At 41.7% G+C, this 24,121-nt stretch overlaps 1 protein-coding gene across 2 annotated transcripts in view; it reads left to right on the forward strand.

Moving 5' to 3' along the window:
* The first annotated feature begins 4,482 nt into the window (after window positions 1–4,482).
* GPCPD1 (glycerophosphocholine phosphodiesterase 1) overlaps window positions 4,483–24,121 on the forward strand; it is a 63,115-nt gene continuing 43,476 nt past the window's right edge. For both annotated transcript variants that reach the window (XM_044444149.1, XM_044444150.1), the window contains exons 1-4: window positions 4,483–4,746; window positions 14,241–14,321; window positions 18,593–18,689; window positions 19,918–20,002. In XM_044444149.1, the coding sequence (XP_044300084.1) occupies window positions 14,273–14,321; window positions 18,593–18,689; window positions 19,918–20,002 (231 nt within the window). In that variant the 5' untranslated portion in view covers window positions 4,483–4,746; window positions 14,241–14,272. The remainder of the gene's footprint in view (window positions 4,747–14,240; window positions 14,322–18,592; window positions 18,690–19,917; window positions 20,003–24,121) is intronic.

Genomic DNA, 24,121 nt, shown 5'->3' on the forward strand with positions numbered 1-24,121 from the left:
CACAGGAGCATGAGCCATACATCCAAACTCTGTATATTATACAGGATTGCATTTATAAAGGACCAGACCTCTAACACTGATAAGTAGCCTGAGCCTCCCCATGTGATATCATATAATGAAGGAGGTCCATAAGACCAGCAACTCTGACTTACTATTGAATCATTGATGTTGCTCAGTAAAACCTGCCTGTCTTCATAGGGTTGTTTGGGGCCTCTCAACATCATCTCTACAAAGTGTGTTAGACATGTTGTCACTAAAATTATTTGTTTTTTGGCACCAGGCTAAGACCTTTTTATTTAAAACTTATTTTAATTGTTAAATTATTTAATTAATAGGATTTTAAATTTTTAGCCGAGAATGTACTGGGGGTTTTTAAACAATTTTTTAAAATTTGTTGTATTGTTATTATTTATGTATTTATGTATTCTTTGTGAGCTGCCCCGAGGCTTTGTTGCGATGGGGGCGGCATAGAAATGTATTTATTAAATAAATAAATAAATAAATAAATGGCATTTTCAGTAGAAATAAGAGGTCACTATTTGGGCTATCACTCAGAAAGGACAAGGTTCAGCACCCCTAGGTCAGCAAACCAGACCATTATTTCTCAACAAGGCAGGCTATGCTGTCTCAATGGCCAGGTGTTCCTTCTAATTGACTGACTGACTGAAGCAGGGCCCACCCCAAAAAACCCCCAGCTAGAAAGCTGCAAGCAGTTCGTGTAGCCATACAGATGGACTTATCTAGGACAGGCATCAAGGGTAGGTATGGCTGCTTATCTGCCAAGAGCCCTTTTCAGCATTGTATCCTGCTTGTTCATCTGCCTTTTGCTCTGGTCCAAATAATGGTGGTGGTAAGAAGAAGGGGCAGCTGATACAACATGCTTGTTCCCTGGGCCTCTGCCTGTCAGACAAGGAAGTGGGAGCAGTGAGGCAAAAGTTTAATGAGGAGTTGAACCAAGAACAGGTGGTGACAATGGAAGTGAGAAGGCAGATTCACTGAAGTAGCTTTGCCCAGAGGTCTTTCTTACCCCTGGGGGAAAAACACCCAGGACATGGCTGATCCATATATATTGAGTTGCTTTTTGAAGTGAGAAAGTGCTAGTCTGATGCCTTTTCAATGGACTCATTTCCCCCTTTGCTACTATTAATCTCCATTCAAATTTATTTTTGATTAGCATGCAAGTAGCACACTTGGCAATTCTAGAGGGTTCTGTGGGCTTGATTACAGCACACAGATGTCCCTTCCATGAGGGCTGCTGTTCCTTGCTCCCTCTGCTCATTGCATTTTATTGGGGTGAAGAGTGGATTTGTGTTACAGTACACACTGCAGTAGCTTTTTCATGGCCTTTGGAAATAATTTAGCAAAATAATTTGACAAAAAGTTAGGGACTGATGTTTTACCAGATGTTGATAACAACCATGCATATAAGTTATGGTCTGTATGGAACATATCAAGTACAACCAGACATAGGGCTATGGAGGGTGAATCACAGCATTCACCAGGTGGAGAGGAGGAGATAGTCTGTAGAGCTGAAATCTTGCAGGCATGACCTTCTTGTATGCCAGATCTGGTCTTTCAGGTTTCCCCCAGCTGGCCATGTCCCCTCCCCTGACTATTAATTGTTTTGAGTTTGCAGGCATTTGCATGGTCCACCCCTCTAAAAGGTTGAAATGTAAGGATTAATTATTAGTAGTAAGGACTTTAAGCTACAATATGCTGGCATTTGTTTGTAGATTTGGTTCTGCCTACTTTGCCTTTGACCACACCTGCCACTGTTATATGGGTTCTCAGAGTTTTTTCAAAATTGAATCCAACCTTGCAGTTGAAATAGTTTCTCTTCTGCACTATATATTGATTGGAATTTTACCTCATTTAGTTGCTGGGGAGATTGTCTGGGTACAGCGTTGTGAGTTGTGTGTTTTACAGTTGTGAAACAAAATGCCTGGACACGATGTTAGGATGGAGATGCTGCACAGTTCTTATGTCTCTGGAAGTTGTTGCTGCTCCTCCTCTGCATTTTAGTCTGTTTGCTGTTGCTATTGACTGAGCTCAGGCTGGTTTTTATCTTGGGTGGAACCAAGAAGGGCACAATAGCAAGCCATTGGGGCTCCACCACAAGGCTGAGCTATAAAGCATAGTGAAACACACATATACTACAGTAATTTATTTTGTGAAAATGACTGTAGATGTGGGGAGAAGAAAATGTTTAGGAGTTTATGCATATGGCTTCTGAAACTAATATTTTTGAGGGATGTCTAACACTGGTTCAGATCAAAGGCAGCTGGTTTTTCTGCTGTGCTGATAACCAGCTAGTGCCTGTTTTGAGTAACTTCACCATTACAACTTCAAACAAGAGGAAATACTTGCTTCTTTATCCCCATATGCTTTGGTGTAACTTTTGATAATATTAATTAATCTGTAGAACATCCTGAATTACCATTTAAAAGCACTTTAAAAGCTTAACAGCTTTATTGTGGCACAAGCTTTTATGGATTGGAGTCCACTTTGTCAGATACCTGAAGTGTTAGGCCTGGGAACCTGGTTTTTGAGTTGAAGCATGGTAACAGAAAACATACAAAAAGCTTCTCTTGATAAGATTGAAGGCCCATGTAGTCCAGTACTTTGCTTCCACCATCCAACCAGGGGCCAATGGAAATCCCACAAGCAGGGTATGCCGGGATGCTGCTGTTTCCTAGAAACTGGCATTGAGCATATAAAGCTAACTGATGCTTACGCCTGCAAAAGACGATGCTGATCAGTGTGGTTCCCATGGCCACCAGTGTGCCTCCAGACATCTTTAGTGACACCTGCCAAGATGTCCCATTCCTCCCCTTTAAAAAAAAGTGAATTCTTATTGACCACTGGGATTGCTTTGAAATAAGGTTTCTGTTGGTGCTTTAAAAAAAAGTTAGGTTTACAGGAGCTGTTCAATGTCGTGGGGCTCCCACATGTTGTTTTTTTGGCATGCTCCCTATCTTTTTGCTATGCCTTCCATGGTAACCATTTTGTTGGTGGTGCCCAAAACAGTTCCTCAAATTGCTAAATGTGGCAGAGGCCCCAGAAGTCAATTGACAGGTGGTGGTTTTACTAGCAGTTTCAGTCAGGGATCTCTTTCAAACCATTCCTAGAGATGCTAAGGACTGAGCCTTGGACCTTTGCACACAAGGTAAATACTGGAGATTGGAATCTGCTCACAGTGGCTTATGAATGGCAAAGGTCATCTATTACACACTGGCTAGCTTCTATCATGCCATGTAACATCAGCTAGGTTTGTCATTAGCTTCTTATTTCAAGAAATGGCATTTTATTTTGTATCCCAATGCAGAGTTCCCTTTCAAGTTAGTTAATGTTTAATACATTATAACGATGGAATATTCTAATGCACACATTCTGACCCACAAAATACCTCTCACCTGAGATGCAACCTACTCATCCCTCCTCTCCCACACAGTATTTGTGTGAGAAGGAGTTCTACATGTATATATGTGCACAGATTCTCTTTAAGAGAATAGAATCTGACTCAACCAGGTTCTCCTCTGGTATAACTGCTAAGTAGGCATGTCACTTATGTGCTTATTGGATAGTATCGAATTAGTGCCGTCCCCAATTGTCAGCAGAAGGGGGGTTAATTTTCTTTCCCTTCCAACAATTCCATCTCTCCTTACCATCTGCTTTAAGTGATTGGTTGGACCCCCCCCCCCCCCTGCAGATTTGTTGGGTGCAGGAGAACTTTGAGGGTGCGGGGTAAGAATGGAGAAAATTCCATGGTGTGAACTTTTGGGGAGGGACCACAGCTTAATGGTGGGGCACCTGGTATGCATGCAGGTCCCAGATTCAGTTCTAGTAGGGTTGCAAAAGCCCTACATGGAACCTTGGAGAACCGCTGCCATGCAATAAACTAAACCAAACCTGACTCCGTATAAGGCCGCTTGCTGTTTCTAAACCCACTCACACGAGGTTGGATGCCGTCCACAAGGTGCGGGGGCGTGGCCGGAGGGCATGTGAGCAGCGGGAGGTTGCCCACACCACCACGCTGGCTTGTTTCTTGAGCGTGCGGCGCGGGCACTTTCTTTGCTTTGGCCGTTGCGATGTTGCTTTTGCTTTTGTTTGGCTGAATACAGCTCAACTGAGGAACGGTTCTATGAAACCCGAGGGCTTGCGCACTGCCGCCAATGTCACTTGCTGCCCTGAACACACACGCGAGGGCACTTTCCGCTCCTTTTCAGGTCGCTCTGCCCCACTGCTTCCCGACCCCTCCCACATTTCCAGGGTGGTGCTTTCTAGGAAACCCTACGCATTCCCTCCCTCCTACCCTTCCTTCCTCCTGGTCCTGCTCTTCCCTCTGCCGGTATGTTTCTCTTCGCACTCCCCTCTTGGCTTCCTCATTGGTCGCGGGCGTCACGTGCCTGTGGTACCCACTGGAGTTTCCTTTTTCTCTCCGCCCGGCGGCGGCGGCGGCGGCGGCTGCTTCGGCCGGGCGGCTGGAACCGGTTTGGGTCAGGGAGAGGCTTAGTCGTCAGCAAACAGCAGCGCAACACCGCGCCGCCGCCTCTTCCTCCTCCTCGGTCGTGCCGCCGCCGTCGGCGTGAACAGTCGCCCTTCTCCTGAAGCCCCAGCTCTGTTGCCCCGGGGGGGGGGGGGGGGGGAGAAGACAGAGCACGACTCGCCGCCGCCGCCGCCATCATCATCATCATCATAGTCAACTATTCATCACCTGAAAGCCTCACAATCCTCCTCGTTGGACAGGTTGGTGGCAAAGCTCGGACTGGGGCAGAAAGGGGGAGGCTGTGTGGGGACGCTACCCGCGGCGACAAAGCTTCGGACACCGGAAAGAGGCTCCTTTGTGCGCGGCTTGTCGGCGGCTGTTTGTCCTCCTTTGTGTGCGGCTGCAAACATCAGGGATGCTGCGGCTGCCTCGCCTTGCCTGTCCTTCCCTTCTTCCAGTCCTATTCCGGGATAATTTTAATCCGGGATAATTTCCCTTCTGCCTGACCAATTGCTAACGGTAGGATTCGAAACCTTTCCCTCGCCCTCAGGCGGAGAGGCCTCACCTGCTATTTCTCACCCAAAACAAAACAATCGCAAACCTCCTGGAGAGGACAGAATTGTTGAGTGTGTGTGTGTGGGCGGCTGGTTGTACCGCAGTGGGCATGGGAGAGTATTTCCGACACCAAGAGTAGTCCATGACATAGGAGACTTCCTTCTGAGTTAGTCTGTTGGTCTATCTAGCTCAGCATTGTCCGCTCCGGTGACTCACAGGCCCTTCCTCTGCATGTTCGCTATCTTGAGTTTACGGCCCATTCACAATAAAATGGTGTTTTAGTACTTTCCTCCACTGCTTTTCCTCAAAGGCAGGCTGCTGATCCTCACAACTGTCTTGCAAGGTAGGTTGGGCTGGAAGGTCACCCTCGCAGTGGGTATGCTGACTGAATAGAGATTTGAATGTACCTCTCCATGGTTAAACTCTGGTCAGTATGTCAGTAATCTTTAAGCTGATTCACAGTCCTTTTTACGTCCTAACCTGCATGATAGGAATTGAGCTAAGGCACAAGTCTATTGCTGTTCAGACAAAAAAAGGTCCATTATTCCCAGCATTCCCCAGCTAGCTGCCTTCCTTCTAAACTGGGGTAGGATTGTATCCTTGACAGTGTGTGGCCTGTTGTCACCTTCTTTTCTTAGAATGACCAAAGGTTAAGGAAGATAACAGGGATTCCTACCATTTCAACAGCTGTGTAGAAGAGGTAATTTCAGCAGGTGCAAATTGCTGGGTGGAGGAACTAGGCACCTGCACCTCTGCTGTACCGCATGAAAACGCATAACAAGTTTTCTTTTTCATCTGGCAGTTCTTTCTTTCTGATTAGCAAAAATAAACACAATAAGTCATCCATCAAAGGTAGTATAGAATCAGTGTTCTGTTGCATGTCATGCTTTGGATAAAATATGTTAGTTCTCTGTTGAGGAGAATGTAATAATGCCAAAAAAAATCCTGTGGGATCAAAGTTCAGCACTTTTCTTCCTCCCCTTTGTTTCCTTATAGTGTTATATGGGGGAAATGCCACCCTCATTGATAAATCCTTAAGGCTACCCCCTTTCAAGCTTATCCTTCTACTCTAGTTATTGGTAGTAGTGAGCAATGTCTTATTTATCATACTGTTTCAAATTGCAAGTGGAACTTCATGATGTAATTCTTTTTCATGCCCAAATAATTCTCTGCATGTTCAAAGCAAAGCTTGGCATGTGAGGGAGACTGCTAGCTTAGAATTCTTGCCCTTAACATGACACTTTTCTGTGTGAAAGGAGATACATATGTAAGAGCCTTCCACAGTATGAGTTCTCATTTCCAGTCCAATGTAGTATTACCCAGGCAGAGATTAAGAACATGAATGTTAGTGAGAAGTAGGTTCTTGTCTTTCCCTCTCATCCTAGAAAGCCTAGTGTTTGTAACAGATGAAACCTTTTCCTTCAGTATTTTTGGATCTTATGTGGTAGTATCTTTTTCATTGCAGCTTTGTAGAGGTTTGCTGGGCAGGTACTGGGTTAATCCATGGTGTTCCTGGTTGATCTGACCTGTGATCTGCTCTACAGTTGAAGAAAGGGGGAAAGGTCTGGATGTTGATTTGACTTTCTTGTCCTTTTCTGTCCCTATGGGGAAAGATGCCAAATCTCCATAAGAAGCTGTCATGGAATTGGGGAGAAGCCAGCCAGAGAAGTACTCTAATGAAGGGTTTTTCATTATTGTGCCTGCTGTTGGCCGTAGACATGCAGACAGGGTGGGGAGGAAACATGTTAAAGGTCTTTTCATGTTATGTAATGTAAGTTATGAGAAACAGAGTTTTCTGTTGCTGTAGCCTGCTGATATGAAACAGCTGTCTATCTCTGGAAAAATATGACTACATTGACACTCATTACCTTGGTGCTTGTAGTGTGAATGTCAGTCCCTCTTGAGCCTTGTGTGCTCTTCAGAGATTAAGAATTAGAAGTACAATATTTATCAAACTCATAAAAATGGGGTGGTATTGATACTTTCTCTGTGCTGTAGGGGAAGTAATGCTTTGTGCAGGCACATCGGGCAATTTAAAAAGATGAGTATTCTACACAAAATCTAGATCTATATGTCAATTCTTTTCCTTTCTTTTTTGTTAGAGTCCTTTGTAGTAGCAGAGGAGCTACTCTTTTTGCTGTTTTGCATGAAGTTTTCCCCCCACAGCCAAAAAAAAAAAAAAAAGGCTCCTAGAGAGGATTACAAAGATGCTGTCCTTGGTCTCATAATCTAAAAGACCTGAAGCAAAATGAAAAGGGATTGGCATTTATATTTATGCTTTTCCTACAGAGCTCAGTGTAGCTTACATGTATTTCCCAGCATCAGAGGACTTCTGAGGCTAAAAAGTGAAAGGCCAACTTATAATAAAATAAAAATACATCTTTTCACATCCAGTACTTACTACTCATACATTTTTTACCAGATGGCCCCAGCTGTCCCCCAAACACAATTTAAATCATTTAGAGAAGGGGGAAAATGGCATCTGTGTGTGTGTGTTCATTCACAAAGTCATGCCTGGCTCTTTGTGACCCCATGGACCACAGCACACCAGGCTCCCCTATCCTCCATTGCCTCCCAGAGCACATCCAACTCCATACCCACTACACCAGTGATTCCATCCAACCACCTAGACATCTGCCATCCCCTTCTCCTTTTGCCTTCAATCATTTCCAGAATCAGGGCCTTGTCAAATGAGTCCTTCCCTCTCATTAGGTGGCCAGGTATTTGAGCTTCAGCTTCAGTATTTGTCCTTTTAAAGAACAGTCTGGGTTGATTTCCTTTAGCATTGACTGCTTTGATGTCTTTGCAGTCCAAGGGACTCTCACAAGCCTTCTCCAACACCACCATTCAAAAGCATCAATTCTTTGGCTCAGCCTTCCTTATGGTCCAATTCTCACAGCCAAATATTACAACTACGAAAACCATAGCTTTGACTGCACAAAGTTTTGTCAGCAAGGTGATGTCTTTGCTTTTTTCTATGCTGTCTAGATTTGCCATAGCTTTCCTGCCAAGGAACAAGCATATTTTAATTTCTTGGTTTCAGTGATCGTGGAGCCCAAGAAAATAAAACCTGTCACTACTTCCATTTCAAAAATGGCATCTGTAGTGTTTAGAATGGCTACAAAGCTAATTTTGACCATTCGGGTGTTCCATAGCATGTATGTTTGTGTGTGGCCTGCAAGGGTTATTTGCTTTTCGGCACCAGGCCAAGACCTTTTTATTTAAACGTTATTTTAATTGTTAACTTTATTTATTGATTTTAACCATTTTTTGCCAGGATGTCTCCAATATTTTATGTAATTGTATTGATTATATTTATTTATGGTTTGGAAGCCGCCCTGGGGCTTATGTGAATGGGGCTGCATATAAGTTCTCCAAATAAGTAAGTAAGGGTGCTGAAAAAGACCCTTGGCCCTCCTGAAGTTTCCTGCTCTTAGCATATAGAGACAGGCAAGAAAAAGGCCTTGGATTCTCAGCCCAGATTTTATTTGGAGTTGGAGTTGGGAGGCTCTCCCATTGATTGATTGATTGATTGATTGATTGATTAAAACATTTCTATGCCGCCCCTTGCCAAGGCCTCGGGGCGGCTTACAACATCGAATACAAAATACATTAAAACAATGACAATTAAAATATATACAGTAAAATAAAATAAGCCGCCTTGGCCGAATAAAATTCAATAATATTAACATTTAAAATGCTGCATAAATAAAAAGGTCTTCGCCTGGCGCCGAAAAATAAATAACGACGGCGCCAGGCGGACCTCTCTGGGGAGTGCATTCCATAACTTAGGCGCCACCGCTGAGAAAGCCCTCCTCCAAGTAGCCACCCTCCTAATTTCCTTCACTGAGGGCTCCCGGAGGAGGGCCTCTCCTGCTGATCTCAAGGGGCGGCTGGGCATTTATGGACGTAAGCGCTCCTTCAGGTAACCAGGACCCAAGCCGTTTAGGGTTTTATAGGTCATCACCAACACCTTGAATTGGGCCCGGACTTCAATGGGAAGCCAGTGAAGCTGACGGAGAACTGGAGTCATGTGAGCATAACGTCCAGTTCCCGTCAGTAGCCTGGCAGCTCTATTTTGAACCAATTGAAGTATCCGGACCGTCTTCAAGGGCAGCCCCACGTAGAGCGCGTTACAGAAGTCAAGATGGGAAGTCACCAGTGCATGAGTCACTGTCGCGAGGCTGTCGTACTCCAGATAGGGGCGCAGCTGATGAATCAGCCGAAGCTGGAGGAAAGCGCTCCTCGCCGCTGCTGTTACCTGAGCTTCGAGTGAAAGCTCCGGGTCGAGGAGTACTCCCAAGCTGCGGACCTTGTCCCTGGGAGGGAGTGCAACCCCGTTCAGGGCAAGGTTCAATTCACCTTCTCCGAAGCCCGAACCGCCAACCAACAGGACTTCCGTCTTGTCTGGATTGAGCTTCAGTTTATTGGCCCTCATCCAGCCCATTACCTCGGCCAGGCACCGGTTCAGTACAGCCACTGCCTCACCTGGATTGGTGGAAAACGAGAGGTAGAGCTGGGTATCATCAGCGTACTGGTGATTCCGCAGCCCACACCTCCTGATGACCTCTCCCAGCGGTTTCATGTAGATTGATGTTAGGTTCTTGAGCTCCATCCAGCACATTCCTGGATCCACACCTTATACACCCAGCTGCTTTTAGGTTTCATTTTGATAAATGATCTTGTTATCTTTCTGGTCACTGCTGTTGCTGTAGTTCATTCTGTCCACCAGTTCTGTAAGGAGCCTCTGGAGTGTGGTGTCTCACCTTCAGTCTGTTTCCAATATGGTACAATGGTCAATGCTTGCTTTAGCATCATAGCCTTTTGGCATTTTGCTGGTGATCAGAGAAAGACCCAGAGTGCCTGGCCACATTTATTTCTGCAGTAGTGCCCATTCCCACAGCATCACTCCTTAGCAAGTACAATTGTTGGGCCTCTGCAATAGATTAAAATTAGGGACATCTAACCATACAGTGTATTTCCTGTTTGACGAAGGAGATCCATCCCATGTATCTGGTTCCATGGCAAAAGTGTGGATCTTCCTGCATAAGCGTCAAAGAGGGCAGGGAAGTAGGGCCCAAACTGCTCCACATTGGATTCCAGTAAAGAATTTTGTCTGGCCAAGACCCGTGAGTTGATGCTCCACTTAATCATGAAATAGGATGGTATGGATCTTCCTAGTTGCATAGGTGGCCAACAGTGTCTTGATGCCCAAGAGTTTAAACAGTTGGAGTGAACAGGGTCCTTCCAAAGAGGGTTTTCCTTCTGCACATGGAAGCACACTTTCATGGAGATGTCCAGCTTGTCCTACAGCTTCCCAGAGATGAGAAGCCCATAATGGCTTGTCATGTTCCTGCATGGAAAGTTGGGGATGTTTGTGTATTAGAAAGACTTCTGGTTCTTCGAGCTGTTAGCAAGTGGACCTACTCTGGAACCACAGATGATAGCAGTTCTGAGTTGCTGCTTTGTATGGGTTCAAAGCTTAAATTTTCATTTTCAATTACAGTCTAATGTCAACTAAAAATACCCCTCCCCAAAAAAATCCTGAATTTGAGAGTGTTCTGAGAGAGCACTCTGTCATTGGAATTAATTTTGCTGTGATTTTGCTTCCTGTTAAACACACCTCAGTCCCATTTATTTCTAACAGGGTTAAACAGCATCATAGACCTTGAGCATGCATATAAACTTTCTGTAGATCCTATATAGAATAGAGTTGTAAAATCATACTTAAATTTAGTTGCAGGCACAGTTCATTTGATTATTGATTTGAGAGAATGGAATTGACTTTTCATGGTTAGTATAGCAATACCTGTAAAGGCACTTGAAACAGTTGTTTTTAATGGTTTAAACTACCTGGTTGGATCTGAGCACGATATGACTTAACTTGAGATGTGTCTCTGTTAGCATTGTATTGGAAGAATTTTAAAAATTCTGTAACATTTTGATATAAGCAACTTTGCAATTGGCTGATTAGATCCCATCTCCAAAACAGGGAAATGCTGGGAAATGCTTGTAGTAAAATAATGCCAAAAATTAAAAAGTCTGCTAAACAATATGTTGAAATAGATTGTGATGCAAATTAATTAATGTACTATACTGTGTACTAATGTGATGCAAATTAGTATACTAATTGTGATACAAATGTACTAATGTAGAGATTAAAATAGGGCTAGGTAACTGGAGGGCCCTCTGGAGGAGAGCGCACAAATTGAGCCACAAAATATTTCAACTGTTTTACTCACTAGGGCAATCTTTTAGATCAGGGGCCTTGTCCACCTGTGCTGGGGATGCTCCCCAGCTAAAGGTACAGGTAAAGCAGCTCTTCAGCTGCTTTTTCTGCACTGTTGGGAGAAAGTGAAACTTTCAGCTGTTCGGTCCTGTGAGCATGACAACACAGTGAGCAGTAGAGAGCTGTTGTATCTAAAGCAGGGGTCTCAAATTCAACTTACCTGGGGGCTGCTGGAAGTAGAGTCTGGGTGAGGCTGGGCCGCATCGAGTATTCCACCACCGCGGTGGGGGTGGGCCGCTCATCTGGAGGCTGGCCCGGGCGCCACCGGCGCTTTGAAGGCCGCAGGGCCCCTCCCCGTGCCCCGCCCGTCCCGGCAACTGGCCCTCAGGCCGCGAGTTTGAGACCCCTGGTCTAAAGGAAGTTGTCTCAACTGTCCAAACCCTCTGCAGTTGTTCATCCTATGGAAGCAAGTATTTACCTTTACTTGTACTCTTCTGAGATTGGTCAATGAATAGAGTGTTGCTGGTTCTTCAGCTGTTGTTCAATTCAAAATATGGCCTGGCTGAAAGATATTTCTTAGTGTTTCTGAAAACACATCATCATGTTAATTGTTGCATGCAATCTGGCACTTCTGATTAATACGGCTTTTAACTGGAAGAAACAGAAAAGTTTAGTAGCAACTTCAGTAGCCTTCTGTATTGATAGCATGTTGCACATCTTCAAATGAAATCTCAGTAGGTTATGATGCTGCATTGCAGCACTGGCATTGCAGAATACCCGGTAGCATTTTTAAGAAAGCAAGTTACCTTGTCATTTCTTCTGGCTCTTTGTAGAAAAATTAAAGGCCTATTTGTGGCAAGGCTGCCAATACAAATGCTGCAGAATGTTCACTGTTCTCTTGACTATTTCAGTTTTGAGGGTAGAAATCATGCAATTTTACAAATAGATGCTGTCAGTTCAGCACTTAAAAGTACGAGGGTTACGTTTCCAAGGGAAAGATACTGTCCCCCTCCCTTCTGGTGCAATTTCTTCATTTGTCTTCCTTTTCTCCCATCCCCAATTTTTGGTGTATTGAACCACTGGGCCACTGATCAGAAATGGTTTTGGTGGAGAAGTTTGCCATGTCAAATGTTACTGATATAACTTCTTGAAGTAGTCAAAGGCTTTTCCTATTTTAAAATGCATTTCATATCCGTAAGTTGTGATGGTAAGATTTTTCTGGTAGAATTTGTCAGCCAAATTCTGTTTTGACTCAGAAGATATATAATTAATGCCTATTAATGTGCTATGGCTATGCACATGAGCCATACCATGTAAGAGGTCCAGTCTATGCATTTAGGGCTTTTCTATGTGAGATTGAATCCTGATGGTCCCAAAAGCCCTTCATATGGCTACTGAACTCATGGCTCGTAGGATCATGGCAGATTTGCATGTGGGAGCAATGCTAGCTCACATGACTCTGGAATCTCCTCACAGTGTGCGAGAAGGTGTCATGTGAAATCATATGAACCCCCTTAGATATAATGTACCAATTTTTTGCTTAAAACTCAAGGAAGTAGTGTTGCTTCTCTGGTTAGTGTACTAAAGCAGTAATGTGGTGGTAGTGTCTCAACTCCAGGCAGTTACGAATGATACTAATTAGCTAGATCCACTCCAGTCTTGTGTGTGGCCAGGTTTTGGCACAGAAACAGCCTTCAATGTCCTTATGGATGGTCTGTGATTGGAGATAGGGGGAATATGATCCTGCTGATTCTGTATGATCTCCCAGGCTTCAGTACTATTTGCCATGATATCCTTCTAGGTCTCTCTCAGAAACTCTTATTCTGCCCTGGGTTCTTTCTGGTGATAGGGAAAGAAGGTGGTGCTGGGGAAATTCTGTTCACCTTTTGTCCCTTAAGCTTCATATAATGTTAATCTGGAAGTATGGGCAGAAGTTGCATAAGTATGCTATTATTACTCTGCTCTGTTCCTCATTTTCATTTATTAATCTCAGGCAGACTATGAACATTCTGAACCAGTGTCAAGGGATTGTTCTGAAATGAATGAAGAAGCTGAAGCTTATTTCAGGCAGGGTAGAAAGTCTGTTGTTTGGGACTCTTCTAAACTTAGTTTAGAAGGTATTAATTTTTTTCTGGATGGGGTTGCACTCCATCTGAAGAAAGAAAACAGCTAAGGGGTTCTGAACCCAGCACTATGTCTGGATGCACATGTGCTGTCAATAACTAGGAGTGCTTTTTACCAGCTTAACCTGATTTGCCAACTGCAGCCTATCTGCATCAGTCACTCCTGCACTAGTTACATGCAGATTGGATCACTACAATGCTCTTTCCCATTCTGTCTCTTAAAAAACGTGCAGAAATTACACTTCATCCAGAATGTTGCTGTCAGGATGCTGGTAGGAGTAGTGTCGTGATCTTATATGCTGATCCCAGATCAATAGCTCTGGTTATTGGTGCATTTCTGAGCTTGTTTTAAATTGTTGTTGAGTGATCATAAAAGTTATAAATAGCCTAATGCCAAGTTATCTGAAGATTTGTGCCCGCATAATCCCTATCTGAACTCTTCTATCAAAGAAGTCTTGTTCTTTGGCATAGTATTAATTAAGATTATCGTGCTGGGGTTCTAAGGACATGGCATTTTTAGTCATGGTTCCATGCCTGTGCAGCCTCCTCCCAAGGGAAATTTGATGGGTGCTCACTTTTGCCATTTTGGACATACACTGAAAGCTTTTGTTCTGCAACGATTTTTGTGAATAATTCATACTGAGTGTTAGACACCTTATTAAAATATTTCTGTTGCTGAATTCTCAACAAGTGTTATTTTCTGTTTATTTGTATTACAAGCTGCCTTTAGGGGAAAAACGTATTTTGAAAGACTTGATATAAATAAAATAAGTACATTCATGTATGAAGATATATAGAAAATTAGTGTAGTACTCCTGAATCATAATGCTTTTTCTCATCTTCTCAGGTTGTAGCAGACATACAACATCATTCACAAATATGGCACCTTGTCGGATTACCTTTGAAATGAGAGGAATATCTCCACCAGGTACAAAACACTTTTCTCCTGTAAAATTTTAATGTAATAAATAGAAATCATGTGCAAATACTTGGAGGTGGGATGTATGGGAAAACTGGTTTTGTTTTTTTCTCATGCAGTCAAATTTCTTCATATAGCAGATGTTTAAAGGGTGCAATGTTATCTGCTTTTTACTGAGCAAGTGTATGAGGATTTGTTTTTGATGAACAGGGTGGGTTTCCCTGAGCTCCACTACATTTCCAAATATTTGTTTAGCAGGGACCTGCCAAATATGTCTCATTGGTCAAACTAATGTGTGAAATCTTTCCCAGTGCCTCTTTGGCTCAGTTGTCTCCCTTTTGCAGTTGACCAGCTATTATGCCTACACAGCCCCTTTTATGCTAATAGCCTCTTCTGTCCATCAGCTGTCTCTGTCTTTCCACTATTACTGAATTTCTGCTTCCCCCACATAAAATATGCTGTTGTCAGTATTTTCCTTTAACGCCATGTTTACTTACAGTCTGAGGCAGCTTTAACATGATTTCACGTTCACTTTATGATATATTGTAATGCACAGTCTGTGATCATGCAGCCTCTCAGATGATACAGGTTTAGCTTATTATATATAATATGCTATATACTAGAGTTGATATACTCTGCACATACTCTTTTATAACTCTATTGAATAAGCATTAAAACAGAACTGTTTCTTAGCTCTGTAATTTTTCTGTGATGCAACTAGTAGTCTTCTCATGTTAAATTCCTTGGCTGACTTTGTTTCAAAAAATGTCCAAATGAACAAATAGCATTAAAAATAATAAAGCAGCATTGTTTTAGAAATTATTTGCCTTAGAACTGTATAGTTCCTACCTCTAATTTTTTATACTTTTTAAACTCCATTTCAAAAAATGGGGGTTTACTTTGGATTGCTGTCAAAAATAAGTACTTGTGAAAATGGAGTGGCTCATGCTTGGTCTCAAAGTGGTACGTAGAATATTGGGAATAAGTGAAGTGAGGACTACATGAGTGCAAAAACCTCAGAGGAAGATTATTGCAAAGGGAGTGAATGAGCCACTATCCCACTCTTGTAAGCTAAGACCACTCTCATCTTTGGTTACATTTGACAGCATTTAATAGCTGCTAGTAATTTACTTGCAGCCTCTGTGGGACAGTGCCTGGGACTGGTATTTTCTGAAGATTGCTAGCAAGCACCACTCTGCATGTCACACACATGAGACTCTCTCTTTCTGTAGTGGAGATTTACACTTGTGCAAGTATGGTTAAATAATATTGCATATATTTGGGAAAATGGGGGGGTTAAAATGGGGGTTAGCAATTATGGACAGTTCTCCAAGTTGCCACTGGGGCACGTTGAAGATTTTCTCATAGCTGTCAAAACAGAATCAGAAAAGTCAGCCTGACAGGCTGCTTTTGCAATCTCCTAAAAAAATGAAGTAGAAATGCAAACTGGTGAGCCCAGGATGGCTTGTGATCACAGCAGGAAGAAGGTAGATAATTCAGTCTTCCCATGATATTCCCTGGGGTACCTGTAGGAGGATGCCGGGGGGGGGGGAGTGGCTCCTTCCAGTGAGCTTGATGGTCCATTGGGTACTCTATTATTGTTATATATTTATTTAAAACATTTCTATGCCGCCCCCATCGCAACAAAGCCTTGGGCGGCTCACAAAGGATACATAAATTCATAAATAATAACAATGTAACAATTTAAAAAATTGTTTAAAAACCCCCTGTGCATTCTCGGCTAAAAATTTAAAATCCTATTAATCCAAATAATTTAACAATTAAAATAAGTTTTAACTAAAAAGGTCTTAGCCTGGCACCGGAAAACAACGACGGCACCAGGCGGACCTCTCTGGGGAGCACATTCCATAGATGGGGCGCCACCGCAGAGAAAGCCCTCCTCCGGGTACTCACCCTCCTAATATTCACAGAGGGTTCCCGGAGAAGGGCATCTGTTGCTGATCTCAAGGGGCGGGATGGCATATATGGGTGCAAGCATTCCTTTAGATATCCAGTTCCCAAGCCGTTTAGGGCTTTATAGGTCATAACCAACACCTTGAATTGGGCCCAGACTTCAATCGGGAGCCAGTGGAGCTGACGGAGAACTGGGGTTATATGAGAACAACGCCCAGTCCCCGTCAGCAACCTGGCAGCACTATTCTGCACCAATTGAAGTATCCGGACCGTCTTCAAGGGTAGCCCCACATAGAGCGCGTTACAGAAATCTAATCGGGAAGTTACCAGTGCGTGTGTCACTGTCACCAGGCAGTCATTCTCCAGGAAGGGACGCAGCTGATGTATCAGCCGAAGCTGAAGGAAGGCGCTCCTCGCCACCACTGTCACCTGAGCTTCTAGAGACAGCTCATGGTCGAGGAGCACTCGTAAGCTGCGAATCCTGTCAGAGGGAGTGCAACCCCATTTAGGACAAGGCCCAAGTCCACCATCCCGAGGCCCGAGCCACCCACCAACAGGACCTCTGTCTTGCCTGGATTGAGCTTCAGTCTATTGGCCCTCATCCAGTATGGGTTATTTGTACAGCAATGAACTCACCATAGCTTATTGCCACCAATAAGCTTTAGTGGGTAGGTGTGATGTGTGAATGCACTGTGTATGTGAGTGGAAGTGGCAACTTCATCTTTTCTGGACAATCCAGTCTTCTCATTAAAGCAGAGAAAGGCAGAATGATCAAAAAGGAAAACTAGTTCCTGATGGACTCATCCAGTACAAGTTGTGACTTTCAGAACTCCTGTGGGCTTGACTAGTAATACATTTTGCACCTTTCTCTTAGCTATGTGAGCATTTCAAACATGAGTACCTATAGGTTTTTTTTGGGGGGGGTTACATTTCATTTATCTCCTTTGCTGCTGCTTCGGATGCTTTGTTCATTACTCCCTATAATTTGTCCTCTTCACACAGTTTCCTAGTTCTGTAGCTTCTTTGACCCTCAGCTCCTGCCTCTGTGCTCAGATCCACCCCCTTTTACTACACCAGTATGAAAACCTTGCCATTTCTACAATCTTGTAGATGAAATAGATCTTTTTTTTTCTTGTAGATGAAATAGATCTTGTATTGCTCTTACAGCAGCTGTGCTGACCAAGTCAGCCACTGATCCCTTTACTTTATCAGATAGCACATTCAGAAATATTATATAACGTCCTCAAACTCAGTCAGCAGGCATGCTCCTGGTGTCTCAGATAACAAGGAATTGACTTTTGGCCTAATATATCTGACTTGTAAAGACTTCTAAATAGACTATAGGTCTGTTTACAAGTCTGTTTAGAAATATGTGCATGTACTTATCTTTAAGGCACATCGGAATCTTGTGCACGGTTTTGGAACATCAGTGTATCTCTTGCTCCCCCCTGTGGAACTGCACATTATAAATAACACAAGTAATTTAATGAATGTTTCTCTCTACTGAGGAAATCCAGTTTGTAAGTTACCACTTTCTAGATGCAGTATACAAATTATTAGGGTTTCATTTCCTGCTATGAACACATTATTACTGCTGAAAAGCATGTTTTAGAAGGAGCGTTGTAAGTGCATTTCAGCATTATTTAAGAATTAATTTGGGAACTATTTTAAACATGTGAGAGCTTTAATGCCCCACAGTTGAGCAGCACAGCGGGTTTTGAATGAAAGAAAGCAAGGATGAAATCCTAAGCATTTCTACGACAAAAGTTTTACAACTCCCAGCATCTACAGCCAGCTATGCTATGCTGACTGAGGAATTCTTTGAACTGTAGGATTCTTTTTCTGTATAACCATGCCTAGTAGTACAGTGAGCTAAGACTGCAAAATTTGGTCCATTTTGCCTTGTGTGCTCTTGATACTGCTCACCCCCCTGTCTGTAAAGTTCAGCAGGACCCCCATATCCGCTGGCTCATTTACTGCATTTGCAGTTAAGTGTGGTTGACCTTGGCTGAAAGAGAAGTTGCAAAGTGCCAGAGAGAATTTGTAAAGTGCTGTAAATTTCCAGAGAGGTCATAAGTGCTTCCTGAAAGTGAAAATTCTTGCTTTGATAGGGAAAAGAAAGAATTGTATGCTGAGGTAAGAACAAATGAAAAATTGGGGGAAAAGACATGTACTGTATATAGTATATATAATATAGTGTTCACTGTTATCCATGGTTTTAGGCATTTGCTGGGGGGCACAGATACAGCTGTCTTGCTGTACTACTGTTTTATACAGCGCCTGGAGTGCAGTTTTGGTGAATTTCTGATAATTTGAAAGCTTATATTGTGTGCTTTCTTACACTATTTTCTTACCTCTAATTTCAGGAGAGGTTTTTGCCATATGTGGGAGCTGCAATGCTCTGGGAAATTGGAACCCCCAGTGCGCAGTAATTCTTCAGCCAGAAGATGAGGCTGGTGATGTGTAAGTGTCTTTCAGTAGTATGTGCAAAATCTCATAACTGAACACACAGGCTGGGTGCTGCTAATTAGGTGTTCATATGCTAGTTCCTAATAGCCTTGAGATTTGGATGCCTCATTTTAGAAAGCAAAAGTATCACTTGAAAGTGTTTATTGCATGATGTGTACCTGGATGCAGCTTAAGCACTTGCATGGCTCATATTTAGCTTATGTGGTTATAATAAATTACTTCCAGGAAAACATGTCTGCCCATGTAACATCATTATGTGGCCCATAGACTACATCAGAATGTAATCACATTTTCTAGCCCCTTCTGCTGTGTATCCTTTGCTTTGATTGCATTGATCCCAAGGGAAACAAACACACATTGATCTAGCAAGGGTCACTGGGCACAGTCTCTCTATGTGCAAGAGGTTGCTGGAGTGGGGGCTAAGGCATGGGTTTGAAGCAGAATTACCCTTCTCTCAGCATCGCATATTGTTTTTGCAGCTTGAGTACTTGTTCAGTGTTCCAAGAGGTAGATATAACCTCCACATCCACTTCTGTGCACTTCTTTTGCTTCACCTTGCTGTGGGACTCCTGGTTCTCTGGTTATAATGGAGCATACGGTGAAATTAATAGAGGTCCAATCCTATAACTGTCTTTGATATTCTGATGGGACTAATGATCCCTCCAAGTATTCAGTGAAGAAAATGTCTTTGGAAGATGCCTTTGAAAAGTATTAGTGTTTACATCTTTAAGCTGTCCTCTGTAAGCTGTCCAAAGACTTTTAGTAATGGGACTGCATAAATAAGCCACTAAATATCTGTGTCAAGGGCTGTTATTTAGTAAGTTGCTCACTGAGCCCTAATATGTACACACTAGACTTCTTTTTACTTCACCTTAACAACAGCCTCTTGCACCACTCGAGAAGCTATTTGGACACCACAACAATTGTGTTAATGGCTTCATCTGAAAACAGTATATGGAGACAATCTATTTAACAATATATTTATAAGCAGAGTCCTTGTTGGATCCTGAATGCTTCAGAGAAGTAGAGTAGTTGCTCATCTTTAATGTAATGGTTTTGTCTGAAGCTTGCTGAAAGGATGTTTTGAAACTTCTCACTGTGATGTCCTCTGTTATGTCAGAAATAGCCATTTGAAACATAAGCAAGGAAAAAGATCAATATGTCTTAGTTTGACACTTATCCTATATTTCCCTAAAATGTTTTCAAAAATATTTTTCTGCAGTCTGTTGTGGAAAGCTACAGTTGACCTTCCTAGAGGAAAGGATATTGACTATCGATATTTTCAAGGAACTTTTTTAGAACCCCAGGTATGTATGCCTGTATAAGTCTCAAAATAATTCTAGGATAAGGGCTGGGTGGTATGGCTATGCCCCAGCTGTTAAATTCATTTTTATTCAGTTCTCCTAATTGCAAACTAAATGTAGCTTCAACTAAAATTTTCTACACTGAAACATTTGTATAAGAGAACACAAAAACAAGAGAGCGCCTATGTATATCTTGCCACATATATTAGCAAGCCACCGTTGGTCACTTTCCCAGCATGTTCATGCAGATCAAAAGTCATGTACAGTTTTTGTATGCAGTGATCTGCACATACATTTGTTCCCAGATACTTACTGTGATCTGGTTCACACAGCTTGACAAATAAGTGTACAGGTTGCCATTGAATTGCAGGGTGTTGCATTGTGTTATGTGAATCCAGCTATACTAACAAACCATGATTTATTAATCACAGAAAACCCACATTTAACACCCTAAATACAAACCACTGTGGGTTAATGGTTTGTTACTGTGGGTGGGTTTACTAACATTTTTTGGTTAGCTCTGTTTTGTTGTGTCGGATACAACTTTGCTGTATTGGCAAAGTTGAACTTATAAGAAAGAATCAAGCTTAAATGATACCTTTTTTTTTTTGGCTGTTCGCTTAAATTTTATACGTTTTAAGCATGGCACAGTCATCTAATATATTAGCAATGTAAGCCTTTAATAGTAGAAAATAGGTCAATGTGTTGGCATGTATCCTGTTGTGTTAGTGGTTTTGCAGGACATGTTAATAAATGGAAAGTATCTAAAGTATGGAGAGAATGCAAGTACAACCTAGGTTTTTTTTTTTAAGTTGATAGATCTACTGTAGTTAAGACAAGTTCCCTTATAATACATTGAAACTTCACAGTATGTATTGGTGAGTGTCTTTCCTTTGAGTAGGTTCTCTGTATTGTGCACACTGTAAGTACCGTGTGATGCAGAGGCTTCTATGGTAAGTATGAATTTTATGGAATAGCAGTGTAGAGCACCCAGTATTGATGGCTGTGATGGCGATCATAAACCTAGCTATCAGAAAAAGATTTTGAATTTGAATGGGAGTGGGGAGGCTGTACTGCAGTGAAAAATGCATTGTTCAAGTTTATGAATATAATACAGTGCAATACAATACAATACAGAAAGCAGAAAAATAATAGAGTACAGAGAGTGACTACAGCTAATTAAATATGAAATTAAATGCACCTGTGCCTTTGAATTAATAATGATACGTCAGAACTTTCGTTAAAGTTCTTTGCATTGTAATTTTTCTATAGCTTCATTGAGTTGTGATTGCTTTTGATTACTGGAATATTTCCTAGTTCATAGCCTTTTAGTTGACAAATTGAGGCAACAAATGAGGAGGTTTTAATGCACTGGTATGTGCCAATTTTATAAACGTATTCCTAAGCAGAGTTATCAAATCTGAACTAAGAGATGAAGCAGACTATATTTAAGCTTAGTGTAATCTGATGCAGGTTTATTTCCATGGAAATTTCACTATGTTCCAACTGTAATGCTCTAACAGGGCAAGATAACAGGTTTATTTAACAATATATATATTCTAACCAGCAGGGTAGGAAATCTCTTAATTTTTCTCTGACATAATGGCTTCTCAGGTAATAACCACAAATTTGGCTGTTGATCAGGGCTGATTTTGAATATGAAATAAAGATACTTTATTTCTCAGTCCATGACTGGAAATGACTGTAACATTGGTATAAGTGAACCAGACTGTGATCCTGATTCATAATACATGAGTGGTGGAAATACTAAATAATTGGAGTATTGACATGTGCATACACACATACTGTCTTTCTCTCTCTTATTAAGTTGTATGTTAAGTAATTTAATTGAGCAAATACTGACTAGCTGACTTTGTCCTTATTTTCTAGCTTGTATGTTGAAAAATTAGTTTATATTACATTAATTCCAGTATGAATTAATTAAATCTGTATCTAGAAACCTTTCTAAGCAAAATGCAATCCAGCTAAGATGTTTTCTTGACTCCAAAGCAGCCTGACAGGCAGTAAAATGAAATAAAATGTTATGGGCAGAGAACAATTAGCCAGCAATATGGTGGCTCTTCAAGGAGTCCCTCTTTATTATGACAAGAAGACCCCCGAAACCTTTCCTACTAGAAACTTAAAAGCATTTTTGGTATGCCAAAGACCATGTTATTTATATGACATCTTAAACTCCCTGTGAATAATGTTGAGTGTTTTTATTTTGTTTTGTTTTGTTTCTGAGGGACTTTTTATGCTCTGACCGAAAAAAAAAAATCTGCCCATGGTAGTATGTTAACCTCAGACTTCAGTTTCTTGTTGGTTATCAACTGTATCTAGAAAAGTTTGGTTAAAATTTTCCTTTTTTGGGCATTAGTAGACAAGTTCTTCCCTGCTAGCAGCTAGCGATTTTTAGAAAAAGATACTTTGCACATCAGTTGCTTTCCTTTTGATATGTATATGCAATTGCTTCTGCATTTATCAATGAATAGATTACTGTTCACAAAAGACAAAGTTGTATTATTATTTACAATCCATTTTGCATTTCAAAATGTCTTACTTTATTTGGCATATGTCTTGTGACCCTGGATGCAGTTGTGCAAGCACTTAATTTAATTAGTTGCATGAGTGCAGTCCTTAGTGATCCAGGACTGGAAACTAATCTGCATATCTTAAACTTCTTAAATATGTGGATTCTAAACCTAAGCAGTGGAAGGGACAATTCTACATGTTAATTGATGGCAGTCACTGTAGCCATGCAGGAAGTAAGGCCACCATTACCTGGGTTCATGAATTGCTGTGAACCACCCAGAGAGCTGTAGTTATTGGGCAGCATAAAAATGAAATACATAATGATAATTAAATCCAGTAGGATTTATTCTTTAGTAAATGTATTTAGGATTCTAGTTGAACAGAACAATCCAAGAGGCAGAGGGATTCCATGGTGAAGTGACTGTCACTTCCTAAGCCCTGGCCTTTTTCTGTGCCACTACCATAGGTCTTTCTGTGCCCTACGCCAGCAGTCAGGTAAAAAGATTTTAGTGTGCCATCTTTTAATCGGCATACTGGAGGCCTTCAACACAGTAAGTGTTATTCTACCAGTGGGTCACCCTTTCCTCCTGCAGAACAGCACTTAATCTGCACTCAATGATTCCTTGACCTGTGCTAGGATTGCACCCTCGATGGTTGCATTTTTTAGGATGTTTGACCAAATTATGTCCATGAGCTGTTTTGATACTTTTTTTAATGCATATACAGACTTGGAAATAGTATTGTTTTCAAAGGAATAGCCAGACTAAAATACAAATGGAAAAATTTTGCTGCCTAGCCTTCTGCCCTGTTTCTTTTCTTAGTTCTACAGACTCTCTTCTGTTAATCAAGAGTTTGTTAAACCAAAAATAATTTCTGTTCATTCTGAGGTTTGCATTTTATGCTTTAATAATAGGTTTGGATCCAAAGAACTCCTTCACAAAAACCTTTTCAGGTGTTAATATAGTGCTGTAATGTATAGCTTCTATAGAAGTTAACATTTTTGTGGAACCTCTTAAATAAGTGGTAAAATTTCAGGCCTTTGGCACAAACTGTAAAACAGGATTTCTTGTTTTGTATTACATGTTCTCGGGGCAACGTCAAGACCTTGTTTTTCTGGTGTTGGTTCAAGGGCAGATTTTTGTGTTTGAAAGTGAAGCAGACCAGGACTTATGCAGCATGTTCTATGTCCTGTTTGATCTAGTGTGGCTGTTGACTATATAAAGCCATAACTATGAGCTAAGTGCCTAAGAGTGCAATCCTTTACTTGTGGAGACAGAAAAAGTTATACAGCTTTCAGCATCCCTCAGCTGGTATAGCTCACTGGGACATGTTGGATGTTGTAGGATTTCCGTATGCCTAAACATGCATAAAATTGCACCCTAAATTAGTTATAACTGAGTTAATAACTTCTGTCCATGGCTTAGTATGAAAAATACCATCATAATCTGTAAAGATGTGTGACAACTGCAACTGTACTAAAAGGTATGATATGCAACACTTTTTATAAAACTGTCAGCATTGTCCTGTATCTTCAATCTTTTGGTCTGAGTGCATAACAAGTTGAGCGCTATTCATGTGACACACTGGTGC

This window comes from Varanus komodoensis, unplaced genomic scaffold (assembly GCF_004798865.1).
Source record: "Varanus komodoensis strain SLA01 unplaced genomic scaffold, ASM479886v1 scaffold44_3, whole genome shotgun sequence".
NCBI lineage: Eukaryota > Metazoa > Chordata > Lepidosauria > Squamata > Varanidae > Varanus > Varanus komodoensis.